This window comes from Vicia villosa, linkage group LG3 (genome assembly GCF_029867415.1).
Source record: "Vicia villosa cultivar HV-30 ecotype Madison, WI linkage group LG3, Vvil1.0, whole genome shotgun sequence".
NCBI lineage: Eukaryota > Viridiplantae > Streptophyta > Magnoliopsida > Fabales > Fabaceae > Vicia > Vicia villosa.
In genome coordinates, this window is record NC_081182.1 from 18,272,478 (window position 1) to 18,295,176 (window position 22,699).

Consider the following 22,699-nt stretch of genomic DNA (forward strand, 5'->3'; position numbering starts at 1 on the left):
TTACCAAAAGAGTTTATTATTTTTAAAAGAAAGACATATTTTTAAAATAAAAACAAAATCGTTTTACATCAATAATATATATTTTATTTTTTATATATTATTTTAAAAAATATTGTATCTTAAATAAAAAATAATTTGAAAATAAAAATATTAGTAATATAAATAATTTAAAAAAAAACACATTTTCTTGTGTATTGGTGTGTTACGCGCATTTCTTTTTAAAATATAATTTTTAAAAGAAAAACATATATATACTTTTATAATTGGAGCATAAATATAGTTTTTTTATATACACAAATATTTTGATCAACAATATATTTTCCCGTACGTAAATATTGATTATGTTTTCACATTAATTAGAAAAAAATTTATGCAATAATTTAATTTTATAATTATTAACTAATAGCATAGTTTTTATACTATTGTAATTGTATAAATAAATATTTGTAACATAAATAAACACATTTTTCCCATACGTTCACAAGAGTATTGATATGATACGCGCATTGTCACTTATTAAATTTTATTTATTGTTACTTTATTAAAAATAAACATGATAATAATAGTAATAAACTGGTATAAATCAGGGTTTAAGATTTTAAGTATACCGGGTCGAACCGATGTTGGATCATAAATCATTTAGTTATATATATATATATATATATATATATATATATATATATATATATATATATATATATATATATATATATATATATATATATATATATATATATATATATTTGAATATATATTATATTTATTAAACATATACTATTTTATTTATATATAAATAAATTATTAAATAGGGAGTATTAAATATGAAATAAGAAGAAGAAAAAAGGGTTGCTTTTAAAAATGATAAAATAAAATATTTCAATAGTAACTTATTTGTCAGGTATTATTGCAGTAAAATAAAATATTTTAATAGTAATTTATTTGTTAGGTATGGTCCCAATGTTATAGTGTGTGCAAGAAGTCCCTAACAATATCATTAATAACATGAGGAAACCAAGAAAAAAAAATTCTAAATCTAAGGCCTAATCTAGCCAAGAAATCTGCACAAATATTGACTTCCCTGTAAATATGGGTGATCATGATATTAATAATAATCGTGTAAGATCGACATCTAAGCCAACGAGACTTGATATTCCAAGGCACAAGGTTAGTGTTAGAAAAAGCATTAATAACAAGCATACAATCAGATTCCAACCAAAAGTTTATTCCAACCAAACTCTTTAGCTTTCTCAATAGCCAACATTACAGCGCATAATTCCGCAAACTCCGCACTTCCTTCCATGTTCTAAAAAAAATCCATTTATTGTTAAGCTTATAATATATATGGAAGAATATCACTCACAAATTATAATGTCAATTCCAAAAAAAATAATAATAACATAAAAATAATAATAACATAGGCTATGTCTTTTTATATTTTTCATTTTTTGTATCATATTTTTTCTATTCTATTGTTTTTGAATACGTATTTGTTTAAACTGTTGCATGTGTCCTTTATTTTTTATAGTGGTAATATATTAAGTATTTATAAATTTAAACTGAAAATAGAAACTACAACATTTTTTACTACAATATTTTTTACTTTAGGCAACTAAAGAATAGGAAATAGATGAAAAATCGTTGCCTAAAGAACAATGCGTTTTCTACGCGTTCGCAATTTTTTAAAAGTTTGTTGTAACCAATTGAACTCTCTCCATGAAGCATGCTTGTCAGGTCAAGTTTAAAAGTTAATATTTATAAATTTATGTATAAAGTAATTTTAATTGTTATTAATCAATGGTATAAAAAAAACATTTACACTATTACATACTTTTTCTTTTTTTTTTTTTAAAACCAAAAGAGGAGATTAACAATCAAAAGGAAAAAGGAAATACAAGAAATACAAGAGGGGACCAAACCATATCTTTTAAGAACAAATTACAAGTCTAGGGATTCTCGCCTTGTCTTACAAATATTTCGTATCCATTTCATCATGCACAAAATTAAACCAAGCGAATGCGTTGCTCTTTCAGCATATGTTAGCTAGAAAATCTGCACAAAAGTTGGTAATAATAAGACAAATATATTTAAAATTTTAACGATCATAATTAATTGATCGAATAATAAAAATTATTTTTTAATATTAAAAGTTTATTAAATAAAAAAAATATAAATAAAATTGAAAGGACGTATTATTATACAAAACACATGTTCTTTAGGAGACAAATTTTACTTTATAGTCTTTTGTTTAAATTTAAATAAAAATATATATTAGAAATTTATTCTAAAATAAATCAAAATTGAAAAGATAGACAAAAATTATTCTATGTAATAATAAAGAGAGGTGCTATTTAGCACGAAGTTATCTTCCAACGAAACACGCGAATGCTAATATAGCTTATTATTAAAAGGAAAATGCTAATTGTTAAGAAAACATAAAAACAAGAAAGGCAAAAATAAATCTCAACCATTCATTATCACCACCACCCCCATGATTCCTATTAAAAAAGAAATTAAATTAAAAATAAATTAAAAATTTTCCTATAATATAGTGACATGTGTTCATTCTTGCATTTCTTCTCCAAATTCCTTCGTACTAAATAGCATTACTCTTATTAAAATACACAACTTCAATATTTGATGGAATACACCCTATTCTTGTGAATGTTAAACGGTGATGATGTCACCCACGTCATTTGTTAACTTTCGTCTCGTAACCAGTGTTTTAAAAACCGGACCGGCCGGTCGGACCGGTCGAACCGGGAACCGGCCAGGTAACCGGTCTGGTTCAATAGTCAGATCGGGTATGCCATCAAACCGGTGGGAACCGGTGAAAACCGGTGAAAACCGGAAAAACCGGGAAAACCGGGTAAATCGGAAAACCGGCGGTTTAATTGCTTTCTTTTTCTTTTTTTTACTTTTTTTTAAATTTTTTTTTTAACATTTCTTTTAAACCTTTTTTTTAATATATTTAGTAGTGTATTATTTAAATAGCATTCTCACATAGTTTTTTTGTTAGTGACAAATTAAAAATTTTATTGTCTATTTGTTATCTTTGCTAATAAATTTTCTTAAATAGCATAAACATATTGAATTTTATTTGATTTTCTTTTTAGGAGGATTTTATTTTGAATTAAATTTGGTACACATTGGATTTATTTTGTTACAAACTATTTAATTAGATTATGTTGTAATTAGACTTTGTTTGCAATTAGACTTTGTAATTTTTTACTATTTTGTTATGTGTGATACCTTTGTTTAAAATTTGAATTTAAGTTATGAAATTGTGAATTTATGATATGATATTTTTAAAAAATTTAAAAGCTAGTTATATTTTTTTAGAGACTGAATCATCCGGTTCGACCGGTTTTATACCTATATAATGACAGATCTATTCAACTGAGTTATCCGGTTTAATCCGGTTTAATCCGGTTTGGTCGTGCGGTTCGACCGATAAACCAGTGACCCAGTACCCTCACCGGTTCGATGACCGGTCCGGTTTTTAAAACACTGCTCGTAACAAACAGTATTTCTCAATAATAAAAACTCCAAAATAAAAGTTGATTATATTGATAACTGTCAATTAAACAAAAATTTATTAATAATATTTTTAATATCTTTTTATATGTTTATAAAATATAACAAAACTGCACCTAAAAAACACAAATAGAAATTTGAGATTTTGTGCAATAAAATGAGTTATTTTAATAGAAAAAAAAAGTCTTTTTAAGGAAAAAATATAAAGTTTATCAAAATGTCAGTTTACCAAAATAAAAGTTATAAAGAAATCATGTGGAGTTAAAATAAACTAATTTTTTATTGCTGGAAAATGATAAAATTAAAAATCTTTGCTTATCATTTTAAAAAAGGTTTATTTTAATAGATGAAAAAAATTAATGAATTAGTATATAAAAGAAAATTTTTTTAATAAAAAAATGAATTTGGTAAGATTTATAAAAATAATCATTATCATTAATTTAAATAGACCATATAGAAAATTTATATTTTTTCTTAACCAAAAGAAGAAGATATCATAAATCAAAAAGAGAATACAAAGAACACAACGGGGACCACCAAGCCAAGACCCCTTAATGACAAATTCTAAACTTATGGGTACCCGACTTGTCTAGCAAGTAATCTCTAATGATATCTTCATGAAAAAAATTAAATAAGCTAAATGTCTTGCAATTTAAACCAATGTTAGCCAAGGAATCCGCACAAAAATTGGCTTCCCTAAAGATATGTGTTATCATGAACTCAATTTATATCGTGTAATCCCAACATAAAAGCCAACGAGATTGAAACTTCCAAGGCACTATAGAACGATTCTTAAAGATATTCACAACATAAACGCAATCCATTTCCAACCAAAGTTTGGAAATGTTCATCCGCTTAGCTTGCTTAATAGCCAAAATAGCCGCAAAAAGCTCTGCATTTTCAGGAGACTCATAGCCCAAGAAATCACAGAAACTCAGGATATGAATGGCATTGTGATCCCTAAACATACCATCGCATGCAGCCAACCGCGGGTTACCCGTTGCCACTCCATCAATGTTGCATTTCTTCCAACCTCTAAGAGGAGGAGACCAAAGCACCTCCAAAGTTGTAGTTGTCTTCTTAGGATTCAGAATAACATCAAACTTCTTGAGCAAGCAAAAGTTGGATATAGATGAATCTGAAACCTTGCAAGAGCTATTACCAGCTAACTTAGCTGGAGCAGCCACCATAACCACACAAGTTTTCCAATTCCCAGCTTTATCCTCAAATCTCGCCTTATTTCCAGCAGACAAAATTTGGTAGAATATGGAAGCTATGATCGCATGAACAACTGACTTGGCCTGAAGAGACCAACTCTGCTTAGGATTTTCCAACAATCATCAATGTTTGCAACCACCAGACTTAACTGCAAGGAGCTGACAAACCAATTCCAAACATTTCTAGCAAACTTGCAGTGAAAGAAAAGATGAGCTGAGCTCTCACAATAGGAAAGACAAAGATTACAAAGAGAAGGAAAAGAGAAACATCTAATACTCAAGTTCTCATCAGTAAGTAATTTGTTGTGAATTAACCTCCAAAGAATCATTGAGTGAGCATGGGGTGTGTCAACATCCCAAGGAAAGGATTTCCAGGTTGTAGAGGGGTTGTGCTTAATGATGGTGTTGTAGGATTCCTTAAGAGTAAGTTGTCCATCTTTAGCATTTTTCCAAATGAAAAGATCCTCAATCTCAACATCAGGAATGGTCACTGCAAAAATAGAATGTAACAGATTTGGAAAGGCTAGCTGGATGTTGTTCCTAATAGACCATGAATTGTTGATCGACCAATCACTAACTTTTGAAGTTAGAGCAAAATGAAACTTCTCAGGAATATGAAATTTACTAGCTAAAGATTGCCCTAACCAATTGTCTAGCCAGAAATTCACCCTTGTGCCATTTCCTATACTCCACATGCAATTTTCCATCATAGTACCATGAGCTTCTTGAATCTTATGCCAAATAGAGGATTTAATAGAGTACTTAATAATTCTACCATTCCTCTTAACTCTAACTTTCAGAAGATTAGACCAGCTCTGATTGTCATTTAAGGACTTCCAGCAAAGATGCAAGTTGGTGGCAGAATTGTAAGCCTTGAGGGACAGGATTCCCAAACCTCCTTCAGATTGCTTTTTGCAACAGATCTTCCGAGCCACATTAACTATTTTTTTCTTATCAATGTTGTCACTCCATATGAAGTTCCTCATCCATGTTTCTATCTTATTGACAATGCTACCAGGCCATTTATAAATGGAAAGACAATGAATTAACATGCTAAGAATGGTTGATTTCACCAATTGAACTCTGCCTACCATAGATAAGAGTTTTGCCTTCCAAGCTGCAAGCTTAATCCTTACTTTATCTGCAATATATTGAAAATAACAAACTTTAGGCTTTCCAACAATTAATCATAATCATCACAATAATAAATTAAAAAAATACAACCTTATCACTATTTTTTTTTTGAAATAAAAGAATTTTATTATTTCAAAGTAATCAATTACAAGCAAAGCCTATAATCCATAAGACATCTAATTACATAAGTAGCTTAACTATATGCTCTCTATAGGAGGGTTTCATCCATCCTCTATATACAATTGTATCCTTAATATTGCTTAGCACACTATCAATATCTCTAAAAGATCCCTTGTTGTTAAAAATCTTGGTGTTTTTGTACATCCATATATTGTAAATCACTTATGTGATGACAGCTTTGAGGATGCTCGCTTTCCTACCTTTACTCTTGGTCTTGCTCTTAATCCAGTTAAAGTCTATGCTCCTGTTAACTTTGATGTCCAACCACTGTAAGACATTCTCCCATATCACTAATGTATGATTGCATTGAAACATTAGATGATCGATAGTTTCAACATTCACATCACAGAATTCACATTGTTGGTGCTGCATTATCCCAATTCTGTGCAATCTCTGCTTAGTGGGTAACCGGTCCTGAATAGCAAGCCAAAAGATAACTTTGGCTCTAGGTCTTGCTATATTGTGACTCATCACATGATACCAATCAACCTTATTGTCCTCCACCATAAGCGCATTGTAAATTTTCATCATTTGAAATGTACCTGTGCTACTCATATTTGACCACAGCTGTTGAATATTAGTAATACTCACCTTGCTTGCCAATATATGCTTCAAGATCCAGGTGCAGCTACTAGTTTTAATATCATTCATACAGTCCCTGCCTTTTAAAAAGTAAGTGTGAACCCATTTAACCCATAGGTTGTCCACTTTCATACAGATATTCCACAAACTTTTCAGCATAGCCACCAAGTTCCAGATGTACAGATTCATAATACTCAGCCCACCATACTTCACAGGTTTACAAACTTAGGTCCATCTCACAGGGCCCTTCTTCCCAGGTGTAACTTTCCCTGCCCAGATAAAATTTCTGCATATAGAATCCACTTTTTTAATAACTGCCATGGGGAGAGGTAAACACATCATCCAATATTGAGTTATTGCAGCAATAACACTTTTCACCAGTTGAATCCTGCCTGCTATACTCAGTAAATTTGTAGTCCAATGTCTAATCCTGCTCACAATCTTATCAATCAAAGGCAAATAATGTTGAATATTCAGATTCTTACTAGCCAAAGGGATTCCAAGGTACCTGACAGGGAATTGACCTTCTGAGTAACCTGTTTTCTGCAGCACTGCCCTCCTTGCACTACTATCCATTCCTCCAAAAAATGCCTTGCATTTCTTTGGGTTTACAATGAGTCTTGTGGTTTCAGAGAAAGATTTCAATCCATCCAGCAGCATATCTATGGAATGGTCACCTCTACTAAATAATAAAACATCGTCAGCAAAAGAGAGGTGGGTAAGATTCAGCTTCTTACACTTGCTATGGAATTTAAATTCAGGATTCTGGGACATCTTGGTTAGCACTTTATTAAAGTATTCCATCATGATCACAAAAAGTAGTGGGGATATAGGGTCCCCTTGGCGGATACCTCGTTTAGCCTCCATACTCTCTGTGTAGTCCCCATTCACATTGAACCTATAACTGACTGTAGTAGTACCCAGCATGACCCATCGTATGAACTTGTCAGGAATTCCCATTTCTGCCATAATAGTTGTTAATGCAGACCAATCTACCATGTCTTTCTGTAGATCAATTTTCAACATACTCCTTGGGGTGCCTCCTCTTCTATTGTAGCCCTTCATCAGCTCAAAGGCCAGTAATATATGATTTTGGATTACTTGCCCCTTCATGAAGGCAGCTTGGCTAAGATGTATAATCTCATGAAGCACACTGCCCAGTCTATTAGTAAGAACCTTTGAAATGATTTTATAAATTGTTGTACATCCAGCAATTGGCCTAAAGTCCTTTACCTCATTAGCCTGGTCGTGTTTTGGAATCAGAGTTACAACTGTGCTATTAAAAGCTCTAAACAGCTTTCCTTTCACAAAAAACTCTTGAATGGCAGCTATTACATCTTCTTTAACAGTGCTCCAACTGGCTTTAAAAAATTTTGCGCCATACCCATCCAGCCCAGGAGACTTTAGATCACCAATACCCTGCAAGGCCTTGAAGATCTCTTCCTCAGACACAGCTCTGGTCAGCATATCTCTTTTCTCTTGGGAGATTTGTGAGCCACTTCTCAAAGCCTCAATGTCCACCATTTTTAACTTATCAGCTTTGGTCCCCATAAGCCTCTTGTAGAAATTCACTATCTCAAGCTTAATATCTTCATGTTCAGTAGCATAACTCCCATCTGCCCTCTTTAGCATATTGATACTTCTACTCTTATGCTTGGCTTTCACTGTAGCATGGAAATACCCATTGTTCTCATCACTCATTCTCAGCCAAGTGATTTTTGATTTTTGCATCAACATTTTTTCCTCTATTTCTTGAAATTGAATAAGTTCCTCAGTATACTGTTTCACCCTGCAGATTAGGTTGCTGTCCATCCTGTTATGGCTCAGTTCACTCTGTGCTATCTCCAACTTTCTTCTAGCTTCACTGATACTTTGCTTCATGTTAGCCAAGCCTTTACTCAAATTTGTAAGGTGAGGTTTAAGCCTCTGCAATTTTCTCCATAGTATGAACATGGGGCTGCCCTCAATATGCTCATTCCAGCTTTTTTTGACAACATCTTCATACCCTACTAGCTCAATAAGACAGTTATGAAATTTAAATCTTCTATTATTCACCACTCTATGATTATCATTCACCACCTGCAGAAGGGCATGATCTGATACATTGGGAGCCAGGATTTTCAAGTTCCAATCATGGTAATTCTTAAACCAATCCACATTTCCTATGAGCCTGTCAATTCTTGAGTAAATAGTATCATTAGAGTGTCTATTGCACCAAGTAAAATAGTCACCTCTACTGTCCATTTCACTTAGTCCTGTTTGAGTCATCATATCCAGCAAGTCCACATATTCAGAATCAGAAACTAATCTCCCCCGATCCTATCCTGAGCTTTCAATACGTTATTGAAATCACCCATTAAACACCAAGGTTCAGGAGCATTAGGTTTCATAGCTGCAATGTCCTTCCACAGTCTTTTCCTGAGCTCGAGCTGATTCATCCCATAGATAGCAGTGAGCCAAAACTGGAAGTTACCTCTAGTATCATAAATTCCACAGTGTACAAATTGATCAGAGCTCTTCACCACTTTCACATCAACAGTATTCTCATTCCAAGATACCCAAATACGGCCATTTGCATGATTTTGGTAATTGTCTACAAAATTATTATGTACACCCAGCTTATCTCTTATCACTTTAGCTTTACCTAGCTTTACTCTAGTCTCTATAAGAATCAAAATATCAGGCTTTATATGCTTGAGACGGGAACTAATCTCCTTCAATTTGCCTGACTTATTAAGTCCCCTTACGTTCCAAGAGACTAACATGGGCCTCTATCTATGGTCACTATAAGGTCATTCAAAACCCCTAGTGCCTCAAAGCCATTAACACAGTGGATATCATTATTAGAATCAATCAGACTTCGTTTACCTCTATCCTTTATTGTAGATCTAGCCTCTGTCCAAGCTTTCTCATCAATACCTGCTTTTGACTGCTTGACTTCGCTTCCTTTCTCAGATATAGCTGGCTTCTCTACTACAATATTAACCTGTTTAGGATTACTAGCTGCAGTCTCTAAATCTTTTCCTTTAGGCTTCCATTGTTTCTTCACATAGTCACTACACTTGTATCCAATGCTATTGCATCTTTCACAGTACAGAGGTTTCCACTCATATTCCACTGGTTGCATTAGTCTCCGTCCCTCACAGTCCTTGATAGCATTCTCCCTGGTCAGCTCCTTTGTGATATCAATTTCAACCAATATGCGCGCATAGGACACTCACAGCTTATTGGCAGTACACTCGTCAATAACAAGGGGGACACCTAATGCACTACCAATTTTACTCAGGCTTTTTGCTCCCCATAGGTGGAGAGGAAGCTTTGGCAGCTTGACCCATAGAGGAATGGTTCGCAGCATGTCTCTTTTTAGGTTAAAATCCGGTTTCCACTCCTTCAGCATCAGTGGGATATTGCGCAATGTGTATGGCCCCTTCATCAACACCGCATCCATATCTGAGTGTGATCTGATGATAAAGTAGCCCTCGTCGTGGTAATAGAGTGATGGTATCTTGATGAAATTCGTCGTGGTAGTTCGTCGCACCCAATGTGATTGAAGGAGGAGTTGAGATTGAGATTGATGAGGACGACATTGCTTCAGAGGTCAAGTATTGGGAAACAGCTCTAATTCTGTATGCGATGGGAGACAACCTTATCACTATTATAAATATGTAAATGTTAGATAATTGTAAAATAATTAACAGATTTAATTAATTAATAAAAGTAATATAAAATTTAATTAATATAGATTTAATTAATATAATTAAATTAAACAATATAAATAATATACAAATATCTTTTTTATAAAAAGTTAAAACAATTGTCATATCATGAAAAAAATAACATATCATATATTTTTTTTATCAGAAATGAGAAAATGGCTATAGCTGTTTAAAAGTAAAATATAAAAATTAGTTTCGTGAATTGATTAATATATATATATATATATATATATATATATATATATATATATATATATATATATATATATATATATATATATATATATATATATATATATATATATATATATATATATATATATATATATATATATATATATATATATATATATATATACGGGGACGTATCAAATGAGAACTTTGGCTATAATAAGATTTGAGAACTTTTAATAATAACCATTGGATTTGAATTAATGGCTTAAATTTACCTCATATTATATATAAAATATGATAATGAAACTGAACCATTTTATTTTGAATCTCCTCTAATTCCATAGGTCTCTTATACACCACGCAAAATTTTAATTTTGTCCCTGCTTCCGTAGATGCACAGCCGGAAGCACCTTATATTTTGAAAAAATTTGCTTCCTTCCGTAGATGGAACACTCTATTGAAAAAAAACCCATCAAACCTTTTCATAGATGTAACTACGGAAGATTTTTCCCAATTAATTTAGAATTTGTTATTTTCCCAAATAATCAAACCCCATCAAACATTTCCGTAGATGTAACTACTGGAGATTTTTCTCAATTAATTGAGAAACCTTTCTGTAGATGTAACTAAGATTTTTTCCGATTAATTGAGAATTTAGGATTTTCTTAATTAATTTGTAATTTAATTAGAGATTTTCTCAATTAATTGAGAAAATCTCAAATTAATTAAGTTAATGACATCTACGTAATGAAATTTATGATTTTCCCAATTAATTGGAAAAATTCCAAATTAATATCCCAATTAATTGGGAAAATATCAAATTAATTAAGTTTATGAAATCTTTCGTAGATGTATCTACGAGCATTCTGATTTTCCCAATTAATTAAAAAAATCCCACGTTTCACCATGTTTTAAGGATTCCGTAGATGCATCTACGGAAAAAACCATTTTTTTTAAAAAAGTATTTCCGGAGATGCATCTACGGAAGCGTGAGGACAGTTTTGTCAATTCGATGGTGCGTGAGAGATGCATGGGGTAGGTTAAGAAATTCTCTTTATTTTTAAATAAATGATAGAGGTTATGTGATGTAGGAGAGAGAAAAAATATTGACACATAATCTTCACAATTTATTTTAAAATAAAATGATTCAGATACATTCTCATGTTTTCATATAAAAATGTCATTCTCATATGATACGTTGTATATACGTCCTCTAAATAGAGTTTGCTAACGTAGACCTATTTATTTTCAGGAAGGTCTATTTTAGCAAACATTAACTTCAAAATAGTTAAATGCACCTTAAGATGCATATTGCTAAAAGACATCTTCATAAAAATAAGTGAGTGTATAAAATTCACCCACTTATTTTTATAAAAGTGTGTTTTAGTAAGCTTTAACTAAAAAAAATAGTTAAGTGCACTCTAAGTCTGCAAACTATATATATATATATATATATATATATATATATATATATATATATATATATATATATATATATATATATATATATATATATATATATATATATATATATATATATATATATATATATATATATATATATATATATATATATATATATATATATATCACTTTTATTTTATTATTTAGTAAATGAACAAATTAGTGATAATAATTATCAGAGACTTGTCCACAATTGTGAGGATTGAGATCAAATTCGAGACAAGATATCCAATTGACAATTTCAACATTTTGACACCATAAAAATAAATATTATAACAATTATATTGAAAAAATTAAATTCTTAGTCTCCTTTTAGAAAAATGATAAAAATGAAGTATGAAATAATTAAGGTAAAATATTAATTTTTTCCTTGGAAATTAAAAAGATTAAGATAAAATATTTTAAAAGTTAAGAGACCAACGTGATACGAAAAATAATTAAGAGATCAAAATGAATATTTTATCAATATTTAATTAGTATATTATATTTTTTTCACTTATAGTTGATAAAATTATTTTTAAAAAAATTCAATTTGTTTTGTGACAAACATTTGTTTATTTAATGCAATCCACCGATTTCTTTTATGACCCAATTTCAAAATTATTATATTAAAAAAATAATATAATTTGTAAATTATAATTATTTTAATTTTAATTTAAGAAATATTAATTTTAATTAATTAATTAATAACAAAGTTTTGTTTCAAACAGAGGATTAATAACAAAGTATTTTTTTAGTTTGTGAATTGTATGTAAGATAAATTTTTTTAGCTGTGTATGTAATATAATTGATCTCTATTTTTTGTTGCTATTAAAAAAATATTTAATTTTAACCATTGTTAATATTTTTCCGGTGTGCTTGTATATTATAATAATTTTATTTTTTGTTTAATAAATTTTAAATTTAATTAAAGATTAATAACTAAATATTTCTTTAGTGTGTGAATTGTATAATATAATTGTTCTCTATTTTTTCTTTTTTTGCTATTAAAAGATATTAATTTTAACAAATGTTTTTTCTTTGCCCACAGACTACTGTTGTATTATGATTTATTCACTAATTCATTTTAAAATGATGTAAAACTTAGAACTAATTGCTTTTATTTATTTCTATGTTGCCGATACCTAAAAAAACCATGAATGTTAACTATTTTTAGTGATAAATGTGGTATAATTTTATAATAAGATATAAGTAATTTATTTATTATTAGTCTGAAAAAACTCCAGCTAAAAGTAATATAAAAAAATAATAATAATAAATTATATATAAAATGATATGTGATGAAAAATCTATGGGTAAAAATAATTATTTTCTTTATATATATATATATATATATATATATATATATATATATATATATATATATATATATATATATATATATATATATATATATATATATATATATATATATATATATATATATATATATATATATATATATATATATATATATATATATATATATATATATATATATATATATATATATATATATATATATATATATATATATATATATATACACATTATTTTTGTTGTTAAATTAATTTGAGATTATTTACTAAAAAAATTATAATTTTGTCTAGAGAAATAAAACTTATAATATTATTAAATTAATTTAATGTAATTATTTAATATTAAATATTTGTCTTGTAGAAAAGTTGTGTGCTCAACGATCTTCTTAGTTTCATTTTTTTTTTTTAAAATGATAAAAATGAACTATAAAATAGTTAAGTTAAAATATCAGATTTGGTTCCTTAATTACATCATTGAAAAACTCAAATAATATATTCTGAAAGGTAAGGGGTGACAAAAAAAAAATTAATAGACTAATATGAACATAAGGATATAGTTAAGGACTAAAATAAATATTTTATTAATATTTAATTAGTGTATTATGGTTTTTTTTCTCTTTTATTTGATAAAATTATATAAAAAAAAAATTTGTGACAAACATTTTGTTTATTTGATGTGGTCCACCAATTTCTTTTATGACCCAATATCAAATAATTATGTTAAAATAATTATATGATTTATATATTATAATTATTTTAATTTTTATTTAAGAAATATTAATTTAAATTAATTAATTAATAACAAAGTTTTGTTTCAAACCGAGGATTAATAACAAAGTATTTCTTTAGGGTGTAAATTGTATGTAATATGATTTTTTTTAGCTGTGTATGTAATGTAATTTATCTCTATTTGTTGTTGCTATTAAAAAAATTAATTTTAACCATTGTTTAATGGAAAATATTTTTTCGGTGTGCTTGTATATTATAATTATTTTATTTTTTATTTAATAAATTTTAAATTTAATTAATGATTAATAACAAAATATTTCTTTAGTGTGTGAATTGTATAATATATATTTTTTTTTTTGCTATTAAAAAATATTAATTTTAACAACAATTTAATGACAAATGATTTTCCATATGTCCACAGTTGTATTATGCTCAATGATTTATTCAATAATTCTTTCTAAAATGATGGAAAGCTTAGAACTAATTTATTATAATTGTTTTTATTTATTTATATGTTGCCTATACCTAAAAAAATATAAATATATAATATTTTATTGGTATAAAATATATGGTTTAATTATATTGTTTTAATAAATATATAATATTTTATTTTTATTATTCTATTTATCTATCTTAATATTCTTTTTCTAATTACTATTTTGATCAAATATTTACAACATCTTAGTTATATTGAATTTAATGATAGTGCATTGATAGTGTAAACCAATATTTACAACATCGTCTCATGTGATTTTTATCATTAAAACTTCATATTTTCACGGGTCACTATCATCACAATACTTTTTTAATTTAATTTAATCAACCAAATATTCGTAAACGTTTAGAGTTATTAGTAATATTTGTAAATATCGATAGTAATTAAACATATTAAATTTATCAGGTTGGTGATTTATTACATATTTATTTCTAAATATTTATAGTTATTAATGATTTATAATAATAACTATATATCAGCAACAATCAAATTTTACCAAATGATCTAAAATATGAATAATTTATCTGTGCGGATGCACGAGTCTTCTACTAATTTTAGTGATAAATGTTGTATGATTTTATAATAGATACAAGTAATTTATTTAATATTAGTCTGAAAGAACCTCAACTAGAAGTAATTTTAAATAATATATATATATATAAAGATTTTTACCTAAGGGCAACTCCTCTCTCATGATTACAGCTTCAACTGCTGCTATGCTGTTATCATATTATTATTCATCATCATAATCCAGCAGCTTTAAAAACATATGATTAAGATGAAATAATAATAATAAAAATTATATATATAAATTCTTTTTCCCCAATTAAAAATAAAATTAATTACTAATTAAAAATATTAATTAAGATAGTTAACTGAGAAATGAAAATCTATTTTAAAATAATTATAAATTCTTTAATAATGATGTTTTAAAATAATTAAGTATTATTATATTATTAATAATATAATATAAAATGGACATCATAATATTAACCATTCATAAGTCTCAATTGTTTTCTTTTTTGTGATTAAAAAATTTAAAACTTAATTCATTGGGTTACTCATAAAAAATTATAAACTAAGTAATATTTAAACTTTATAGGTAGTACAAAAATTAAATATAATAAAAATTGATATTTTGAATGACTGTTCAACCAAAATATTAATTTTATTAATAAATTATATTTGTATTTTTCTTAAAACTAATCTATCATTCTAACTTTGTACTCGGTGCATGTTTTGTTTGGCTTTTTGAAATGGTCAAAAGAAATTTTAAAAGTGTAGAATTGATTGATTCTAGATGATTTTAAGATATTTGGTTAGGCAAAAGTAAAATTGATTTTGTCTCTAGAATGAATTCTAGTTGAAGATAAAATTTGTAGCTCTTGTCTCAAGAATTGATTCTCCATAATTTTTACACTAGAATTTATTGTTCGACTCACTTTTACATAAGTGTATTAAATATAAATCAATTTTACTAAACTCAATTCTAATAAAATCAATTTTATCAAACTCAATTCTATTAGAATCAATTATATGCACCGTCAATCTAAATACACCCTCAATACAAATTTTGGTATATAAACACACAATAATAAAAGTTATAACAGATTAACTTATTGATTAAAATTTTCATTAATATAATAAAAGAGTTAATAATTATTGTTTATTTTCTTAAAAAAATAATGGTCATTATTAGAATTAAGTTTTGTAATATGAAGAATTTTTTTTCATATATTTATTTCACCAAGTTAAACTCAATAAAAAACAATTGATTTAGTGCAAATACAATAATATATTTAAGAAAAACTATGTTTTTAAAACTCTACCGAAAATAAAAAAATGACTTTTACATATACATAAAAAAATGAATAATAGAGTCAATAATTATCATATCATTTTCGTATAAATTTTTTTCAATTTTATTACGTCTAATAAAAGATTCCACTAAACACAATTTATTTTTAAATTAATCCTAAGCTTTTACATGTTGTTTAAATATCATACAATTGTGCTTGTTTTAACTTTATCATTTTGTAATTTTATTTTATAGTTGTTTCTCCACTTGCTTCAAACGTCGACATTCATCCACTTTACTTGTATCATTTTAAAACTACTTATATATTAATAAAAAATGCAATATATATATATATATATATATATATATATATATATATGAAAAGTAATAAATATTTATTGAAATTGTATTTATATTTTTTATTTCATATTTATTATAAATTATTTATATATATATTATTTATATAATTATTATTAATAGTTTTAGTTGAATATTATATTATGATTATTTTATTTTTAAAATATTAAGATTTATCTTTAATATAGAATTAAATTAATAAAAATAAAATTTACGATTTTTATTTAAAGTTGCTATCAAAATAATATTGATTTAAGTGTATGTTTGGTTTAAAAGGCCAAAAGCAATTCTAGAGATGTAAAATTGATTCTGAGTAATTTTAAAATGTTTGGTTAGACAAAAATAAAATTGATTTTGTCTCCAGAATGGGTTGAACTTCAACCTCCAAAATTGATTCTGAATAATTTTTGTATTTTAATTATTTTTACATAAATATATAAAAAAATTAAATGAATTTTAATCCAAACATACACTAGATTATTAAGATATTTATCATTGTAATGGTCCAAAGTAAAGAAAGGAGTTGGGAAGAAAAGAGAATTTGAAAAGAAATGACCGTTGTTATCGTGGCAGGTAAAATGGTTTCCAGGCTGACAATGTGGGCCTCTTCTGCGGTGGTTAGATCATTACCTTTCACATGCTCCCTGCTCTTCTTCAACCCTAGTCTATCCTTACCCTGTCCCACTCTTTCTCTCTTTCCAACTGTTTTTACTTTTGTTCCAACACACAATTCAAATTTCCATATTTACCCTTAGCTTATCCACATCTACACTCAATGCAACACCACTGTTCCTTTGCCCTTACACCTCCTCCTCCATAAATACACCCTCATTTCCTCCAACAACTCCCACAACAACTACAAAAAACTGAAAAATGTCGAAGGAAGTGAGTGAAGAAGGTCACCAACCTCATCACCACAGTGGGAAAGACTATGTTGACCCACCACCAGCACCTCTTCTTGACTTCGCTGAAATCAAGCTCTGGTCCTTCTACAGAGCTCTCATCGCTGAGTTCATAGCAACTCTCCTCTTCCTCTATGTCACTGTCGCCACCGTCATTGGCCACAAGAAACAAACCGGACCATGCGACGGTGTTGGCCTTCTCGGCATAGCGTGGTCCTTCGGTGGCATGATATTCGTCCTCGTCTACTGCACCGCCGGTATCTCCGGTGGCCACATCAATCCTGCAGTCACATTTGGCCTCTTCTTAGCTCGTAAGGTTTCTCTTATAAGAGCTGTTTTATACATTATATCACAGTGTTTAGGTGCCATTTGCGGTGTTGGGTTGGTGAAGGCTTTCATGAAGCATCCTTACAACAGCCTCGGTGGTGGTGCTAACTCTGTTGCTTCTGGTTATACCAAAGGCTCTGCACTTGGTGCTGAGATTATCGGAACTTTTGTGCTTGTTTACACCGTTTTCTCTGCTACTGACCCTAAGAGAAGTGCTAGGGACTCTCATATTCCTGTTTTGGCTCCTTTGCCTATTGGTTTTGCTGTTTTCATGGTTCATCTTGCAACTATATGATAGAAGGGTAATAATAGGATTTATATTATTAGTATGGTTATTGGGCTTTTAGTAGTGTTTGGGCTTTTATGTTATTATTATTATCCATTAAGAAAGTTATATAATGTAGTCTCATAGAGACATTTGGGATCAATCAATGAAAAATCAAAGTTTATTTTATCTTTTATTCTCTTAGCTTGTAGTGTTCTTCCCCTTTAGTTAGAAAACCCTAATTTTATAGTCTTGATAGGAATCTTCCTATCAATTGGTGCTTTCATTCATGTACTCTAATCCTCCTATGGATTATGCTTATCATACACCTTCATCTCATCAATGGAGCATTCCTCCAACCTATTCCACACCCACACCAACACCTTCATTTCCATCATTCCCATGGGAACTCTTTACACCTTACTACACTCATGGATCTTCATCACCAAAATATTATCTAAATCATGGATATTCACCTCATACACCTACCTCATATCCACCACCACCTAACTCATATTCATCCTATTCATCTTCTCATGATTCATACTACTACCCTAATTATTATCATCAACTCCAACCACTAAACACCTCTTCCATAAATGGTCATCAATATCAAACCCATTTTAAAATTAGAAGGGATTCTGTTAAATCTCTCCGTGTAACTCATCATTCTTTTAAAAAAACACTCAAAAAAAAATTTGCTTATACCATTTCCGACAGCTCACTTTACAATGAAAATGGGAGAAACCCTCTCCCCACACCTCAAACCCCATCCTCAGTGGTTTATCCTTACACCCATCGTCTCTCCCGAATTCACTTTCAATTAAAATCGAAACAAATAAGATCTCCAATATTTGCTTCTCATTTACATAGAGAAGCTAAACGGTATCCCCAATTCAGAGCGACGGCGGAATCTCTGAGCAAAGCTTCAATGGCGGTATCCTGGATCGGCACAGATGTTCACCTATACAACGACCCCGAAGACGTCAACATCGCCCCTCTCCTTGATAGCAAGTTTGATTTCGCGACAACAAATGTTGAGAAATTTCTCGTTATACCAGAAGATGAAGAGGATTTTCAAAACATCCAAACCACTTGTCGCACTGTAATCGACGATGTCGGCGACGTTTCCGACGAAGCTTCCTCTATTGAATCCTCTCAATCCTCTCAAGACGACTTATTCGGTGAAATCGACAAAGAAATCGCTCTCAAATGCAAAGAGTTCGTTATACAAGGTCTTCTCAAACCTTATCCCGCCAAAGAGGATATTGCCGACGTCATTCACGCAGAGCTTCAACCAGATGAAGTCGACGATGCTGAAGAAAATGAGCAACTCAAGGGTCTTGCGGTCAATTCTGATGAAACTCTGGGAGATTTATTAGGTTCTAATTCTGATTCTTTCTTTGATTTAGATTTTGAGGTAGGTGGTTACTATTGCTGTCTGTTGATATATCCTAAGGGTGATTCACAAGCTTTGTCTGATTATAATTCTGTTTATCTTCAATTCATGGACCCTAGCAGAACTTCTTCTTCCAAATGGGACTGTTTCTCTAGTTATTGTTTGGTATTTGTGAATGTTATTGATGATTCCAAAACCATTCATAGTGATTCTTGGCATAGGTTTACTGCTACGAAGAAATCGCGTGGTTGGTGGGATTTTACGCCTGCTTCCACTATTTTTGATCTGAAATTGGGGTATATGTCTAGTAATGATTCTGTGTTGATTACAGCTGACTTTCTTATTCTAAATAAGTCTGTTAATCTTAGCTGGGATAATAATGTGGTGCAGTCTTCGGCTCTGTCATCGTCATCGTTGGCGTCTTTATCGGTTGTTGCAGGCCCTGTTTCTTATCTTTTAAATGGGAAGTTCACATGGAAAGTTCGTCATTGCAGTTTGCGTAAGGATATGGTTAGGACTCATACGACAATGAGTCTGGTTTTTCCTGCTGGGACAGTGACCGAGTTTCTTCGGATTTTCAGTCCAGGTCTTGGTTATGTTTGTGAAAAGAATCGAATTGGCGATCAGTCTTATGAAGAGGCCAGAGATGAAGACCAGAAGCTGTTTTCGCCTCATTCACTTCTGTCCAAAATAGACAAGTCTATTGTTGGAATTCATAAGAATGATATAGAAATTGCTGTCAAGACTTACCGCATGATGTCTCAACTGTGGTTTGCGCATGCGTTTGCGACTCTGTTAAATGCTGGTACACCTAAGGCTCAGTTGAGTAGTTACTTCTTGATATGCATGAAAGATGATAGTACTGAGGGTATTTATGATACATTGAAGGAGTGCGCTGTCATCAGTAAATCTGCTGGAGGAATTGGTGTTTATGTTCATAATATAAGGGCATATGGCAGCTACATTTGTGGATGCGCCAACATATGGGACAATCTCAAAAATCAACTTGGTATCTTCCACAAACACATTAAAGACATAATGGATGCTAAAGCTTATCGAATGCTACGCGAATTATTTTCGAGACCACACACTGACAACATGAAGATCATCAAGGCTTTAATTTATTCACATGAAGACAATTTCCCTCTATATGATGGTGTTTCAAAGAAAAGGGGTAGCCGTGAGGCACTTAGGAGAAATAATGTATTATTTCTGTTTTCATGCTTGGAGCTTTCAATGGATGAGCTTCTAATACTTGAACAGATCTACAATGAATTTTCTGTTATGATTGTCCAGTCTAAACAGTGGGATCCAGGAGTGGAAAAAGAAAACTGGATTTAGCAATTTGTTTTTACAACCTTGAGGACAAGGTTGTTTTGAAGGGGTTGGCAATGATAGAAGGGTAATAATAGGATTTATATTATTAGTATGGTTATTGGGCTTTTAGTAGTGTTTGGGCTTTTATGTTATTATTATTATCCATTAAGAAAGTTATATAATGTAGTCTCATAGAGACATTTGGGATCAATCAATGAAAAATCAAAGTTTATTTTATCTTTTATTCTCTTAGCTTGTAGTGTTCTTCCCCTTTAGTTAGAAAACCCTAATTTTATAGTCTTGATAGGAATCTTCCTATCACTATACCTATCACCGGTACCGGAATTAACCCGGCCAGAAGCTTCGGCGCTGCTGTTATCTTCAACAATGGCAAAGTTTGGGATGACCAAGTAAGTCTAATAATACCATTTTTTTTATTTAATTTCTCATGCAATGCAATACAAAGTAGTTTAGTATTATTAAGTATGTGTTAATTAACGTGCATGGTTTGGATTACTGTTGCAGTGGATTTTCTGGGTTGGACCGTTCGTGGGAGCGGCGGCTGCGGCGGCGTACCATCAGTATATTCTGAGAGCGGCGGCTATCAAGGCGTTGGGCTCGTTCAGAAGCAACCCCACCAACTAATTAATTAGGAATCATGCATAGATTGTGTTTGTTAATTAATTTATTGGCATGGTTCACTACTATGATGCAGATTGATTGTTTATTTTATTTATTCGGTTTGTTTTGTTTGTATGAGATGATGCATGTACTGCTCACTTTTCATTTCATATTATTTATATTTTAATTACAATTTATTATTTATTTATAATCTGTTTTATTCTTAGACTTGAATTCGTAATCAGTAATATTATCCCATTCCAAATTGGTTTTTGAGATTGCATGGGTCTAATCCTTAACATTGTGGATTTTTGAAATGATCTCTAAAATAACAAAAAGATTAATCTACTTTTGCCAGCTTTGCTAATTGTTGGGTTTAAACGTGGTAGTTAAGTTTCATGCGGTTATTATGAATTAGAATAAGAGATAGTCTCCAACGAATGGCAGCATATTCCTTGTGAAGGAGATTTGGATGGATTTCTGCCTCCTTAAATTATGTTAGGGATTCATTTCTTATTAACATTGATGGAAAGATTGAAAGATAAACTTGATTAACTTCTGAAAATTTTATAATCTTAGAACTAAGAATCACTAGTTTTAGTAAATGAGTAGCTAGGAGTTCAAGAGTTTAAATTGAGTATACCGGTACTTTAATACAAATTGTTTTAAAATTTTAATTTACTTTAAATTCCTTATTGGTATTTTTAGTATAAATTATTTTATAATTTAAAGTTATTTTAAATTAAAATAAAATAAAAATATATGTGGTATTGAATTATGCTATTGACTGTATACGAGGAAAACATATTGGTGTGGTTTTGATTAAAATGTTATACGAGAAAAACATATTTGTGTGGTTTTGATTAAAATGTTATACGAGAAAAACATATTTGTGTGGTTTGATTAAAATATTTTTATTTTTGGAATTGAAAAATGTAGGTTTTATTGTTAGTTAGACGATCTTCAAAATTATTTCGAGAAAAACATATTTGTGTGGTTTTGATTAAAATATTTTTATTTTTGGAATTGAAAATTGTAGGTTTTATTGTTAGTTAGACTATCTTCAAAATTATTTCAAATAAAATGATCAAAAATATAGTGAGTACCAAAAAAAATATACATGTAAAATATTTTTACTTGTAGAGCTGAAGTGTGTAGATTTTATTATAAGATAGACAATTTTTAAAAT

The 22,699-nt window shown here is 29.6% G+C and overlaps 2 protein-coding genes across 3 annotated transcripts; one reads left to right on the forward strand and one right to left on the reverse strand.

Moving 5' to 3' along the window:
* Positions 1-8,950: 8,950 nt before the first annotated feature.
* Positions 8,951-10,095, reverse strand: LOC131657658 (uncharacterized). The gene is made up of 3 exons (XM_058927030.1): positions 9,869-10,095; positions 9,516-9,811; positions 8,951-9,309 (listed from the first exon to the last, which is right to left on the reverse strand). Exons 1-3 carry the CDS (start codon positions 10,093-10,095, stop codon positions 8,951-8,953), a joined length of 882 nt encoding a protein of 293 aa, XP_058783013.1.
* Positions 10,096-17,353: 7,258 nt separating this feature from the next.
* On the forward strand, positions 17,354-21,738 carry LOC131660489 (aquaporin PIP2-7). Of its 2 annotated transcripts, XM_058929731.1 has the most exons (3): positions 17,354-18,193; positions 21,209-21,299; positions 21,415-21,738. In XM_058929731.1, exons 1-3 carry the CDS (start codon positions 17,553-17,555, stop codon positions 21,532-21,534), a joined length of 852 nt encoding a protein of 283 aa, XP_058785714.1. In that variant the 5' UTR covers positions 17,354-17,552; the 3' UTR covers positions 21,535-21,738. The 2 variants fall into 2 exon arrangements, 1 of the variants encoding a protein (XP_058785714.1); XR_009300925.1 differs by lacking the exon at positions 17,354-18,193 and having other exon boundaries at positions 18,265-21,299; positions 21,415-21,554.
* Positions 21,739-22,699: the final 961 nt, after the last annotated feature.

Coding starts and splice junctions, on each gene's coding strand:
- LOC131660489 (XM_058929731.1), top strand. CDS start 17,553: ATGTCGAAGGAAGTGAGTGAAGAAGGTCACCAACCTCATCACCACAGT. Junction 18,194..21,208: donor GTTTTCATGGTTCATCTTGC/AACTATATGATA, acceptor GAATCTTCCTAT/CACTATACCTATCACCGGTA. Junction 21,300..21,414: donor GCAAAGTTTGGGATGACCAA/GTAAGTCTAATA, acceptor TTACTGTTGCAG/TGGATTTTCTGGGTTGGACC.
- LOC131657658 (XM_058927030.1), bottom strand. CDS start 10,095: ATGGATGCGGTGTTGATGAAGGGGCCATACACATTGCGCAATATCCCA. Junction 9,812..9,868: donor GAGTGTACTGCCAATAAGCT/GTGAGTGTCCTA, acceptor GGAGCTGACCAG/GGAGAATGCTATCAAGGACT. Junction 9,310..9,515: donor ATCTACAATAAAGGATAGAG/GTAAACGAAGTC, acceptor TGATTCTTATAG/AGACTAGAGTAAAGCTAGGT.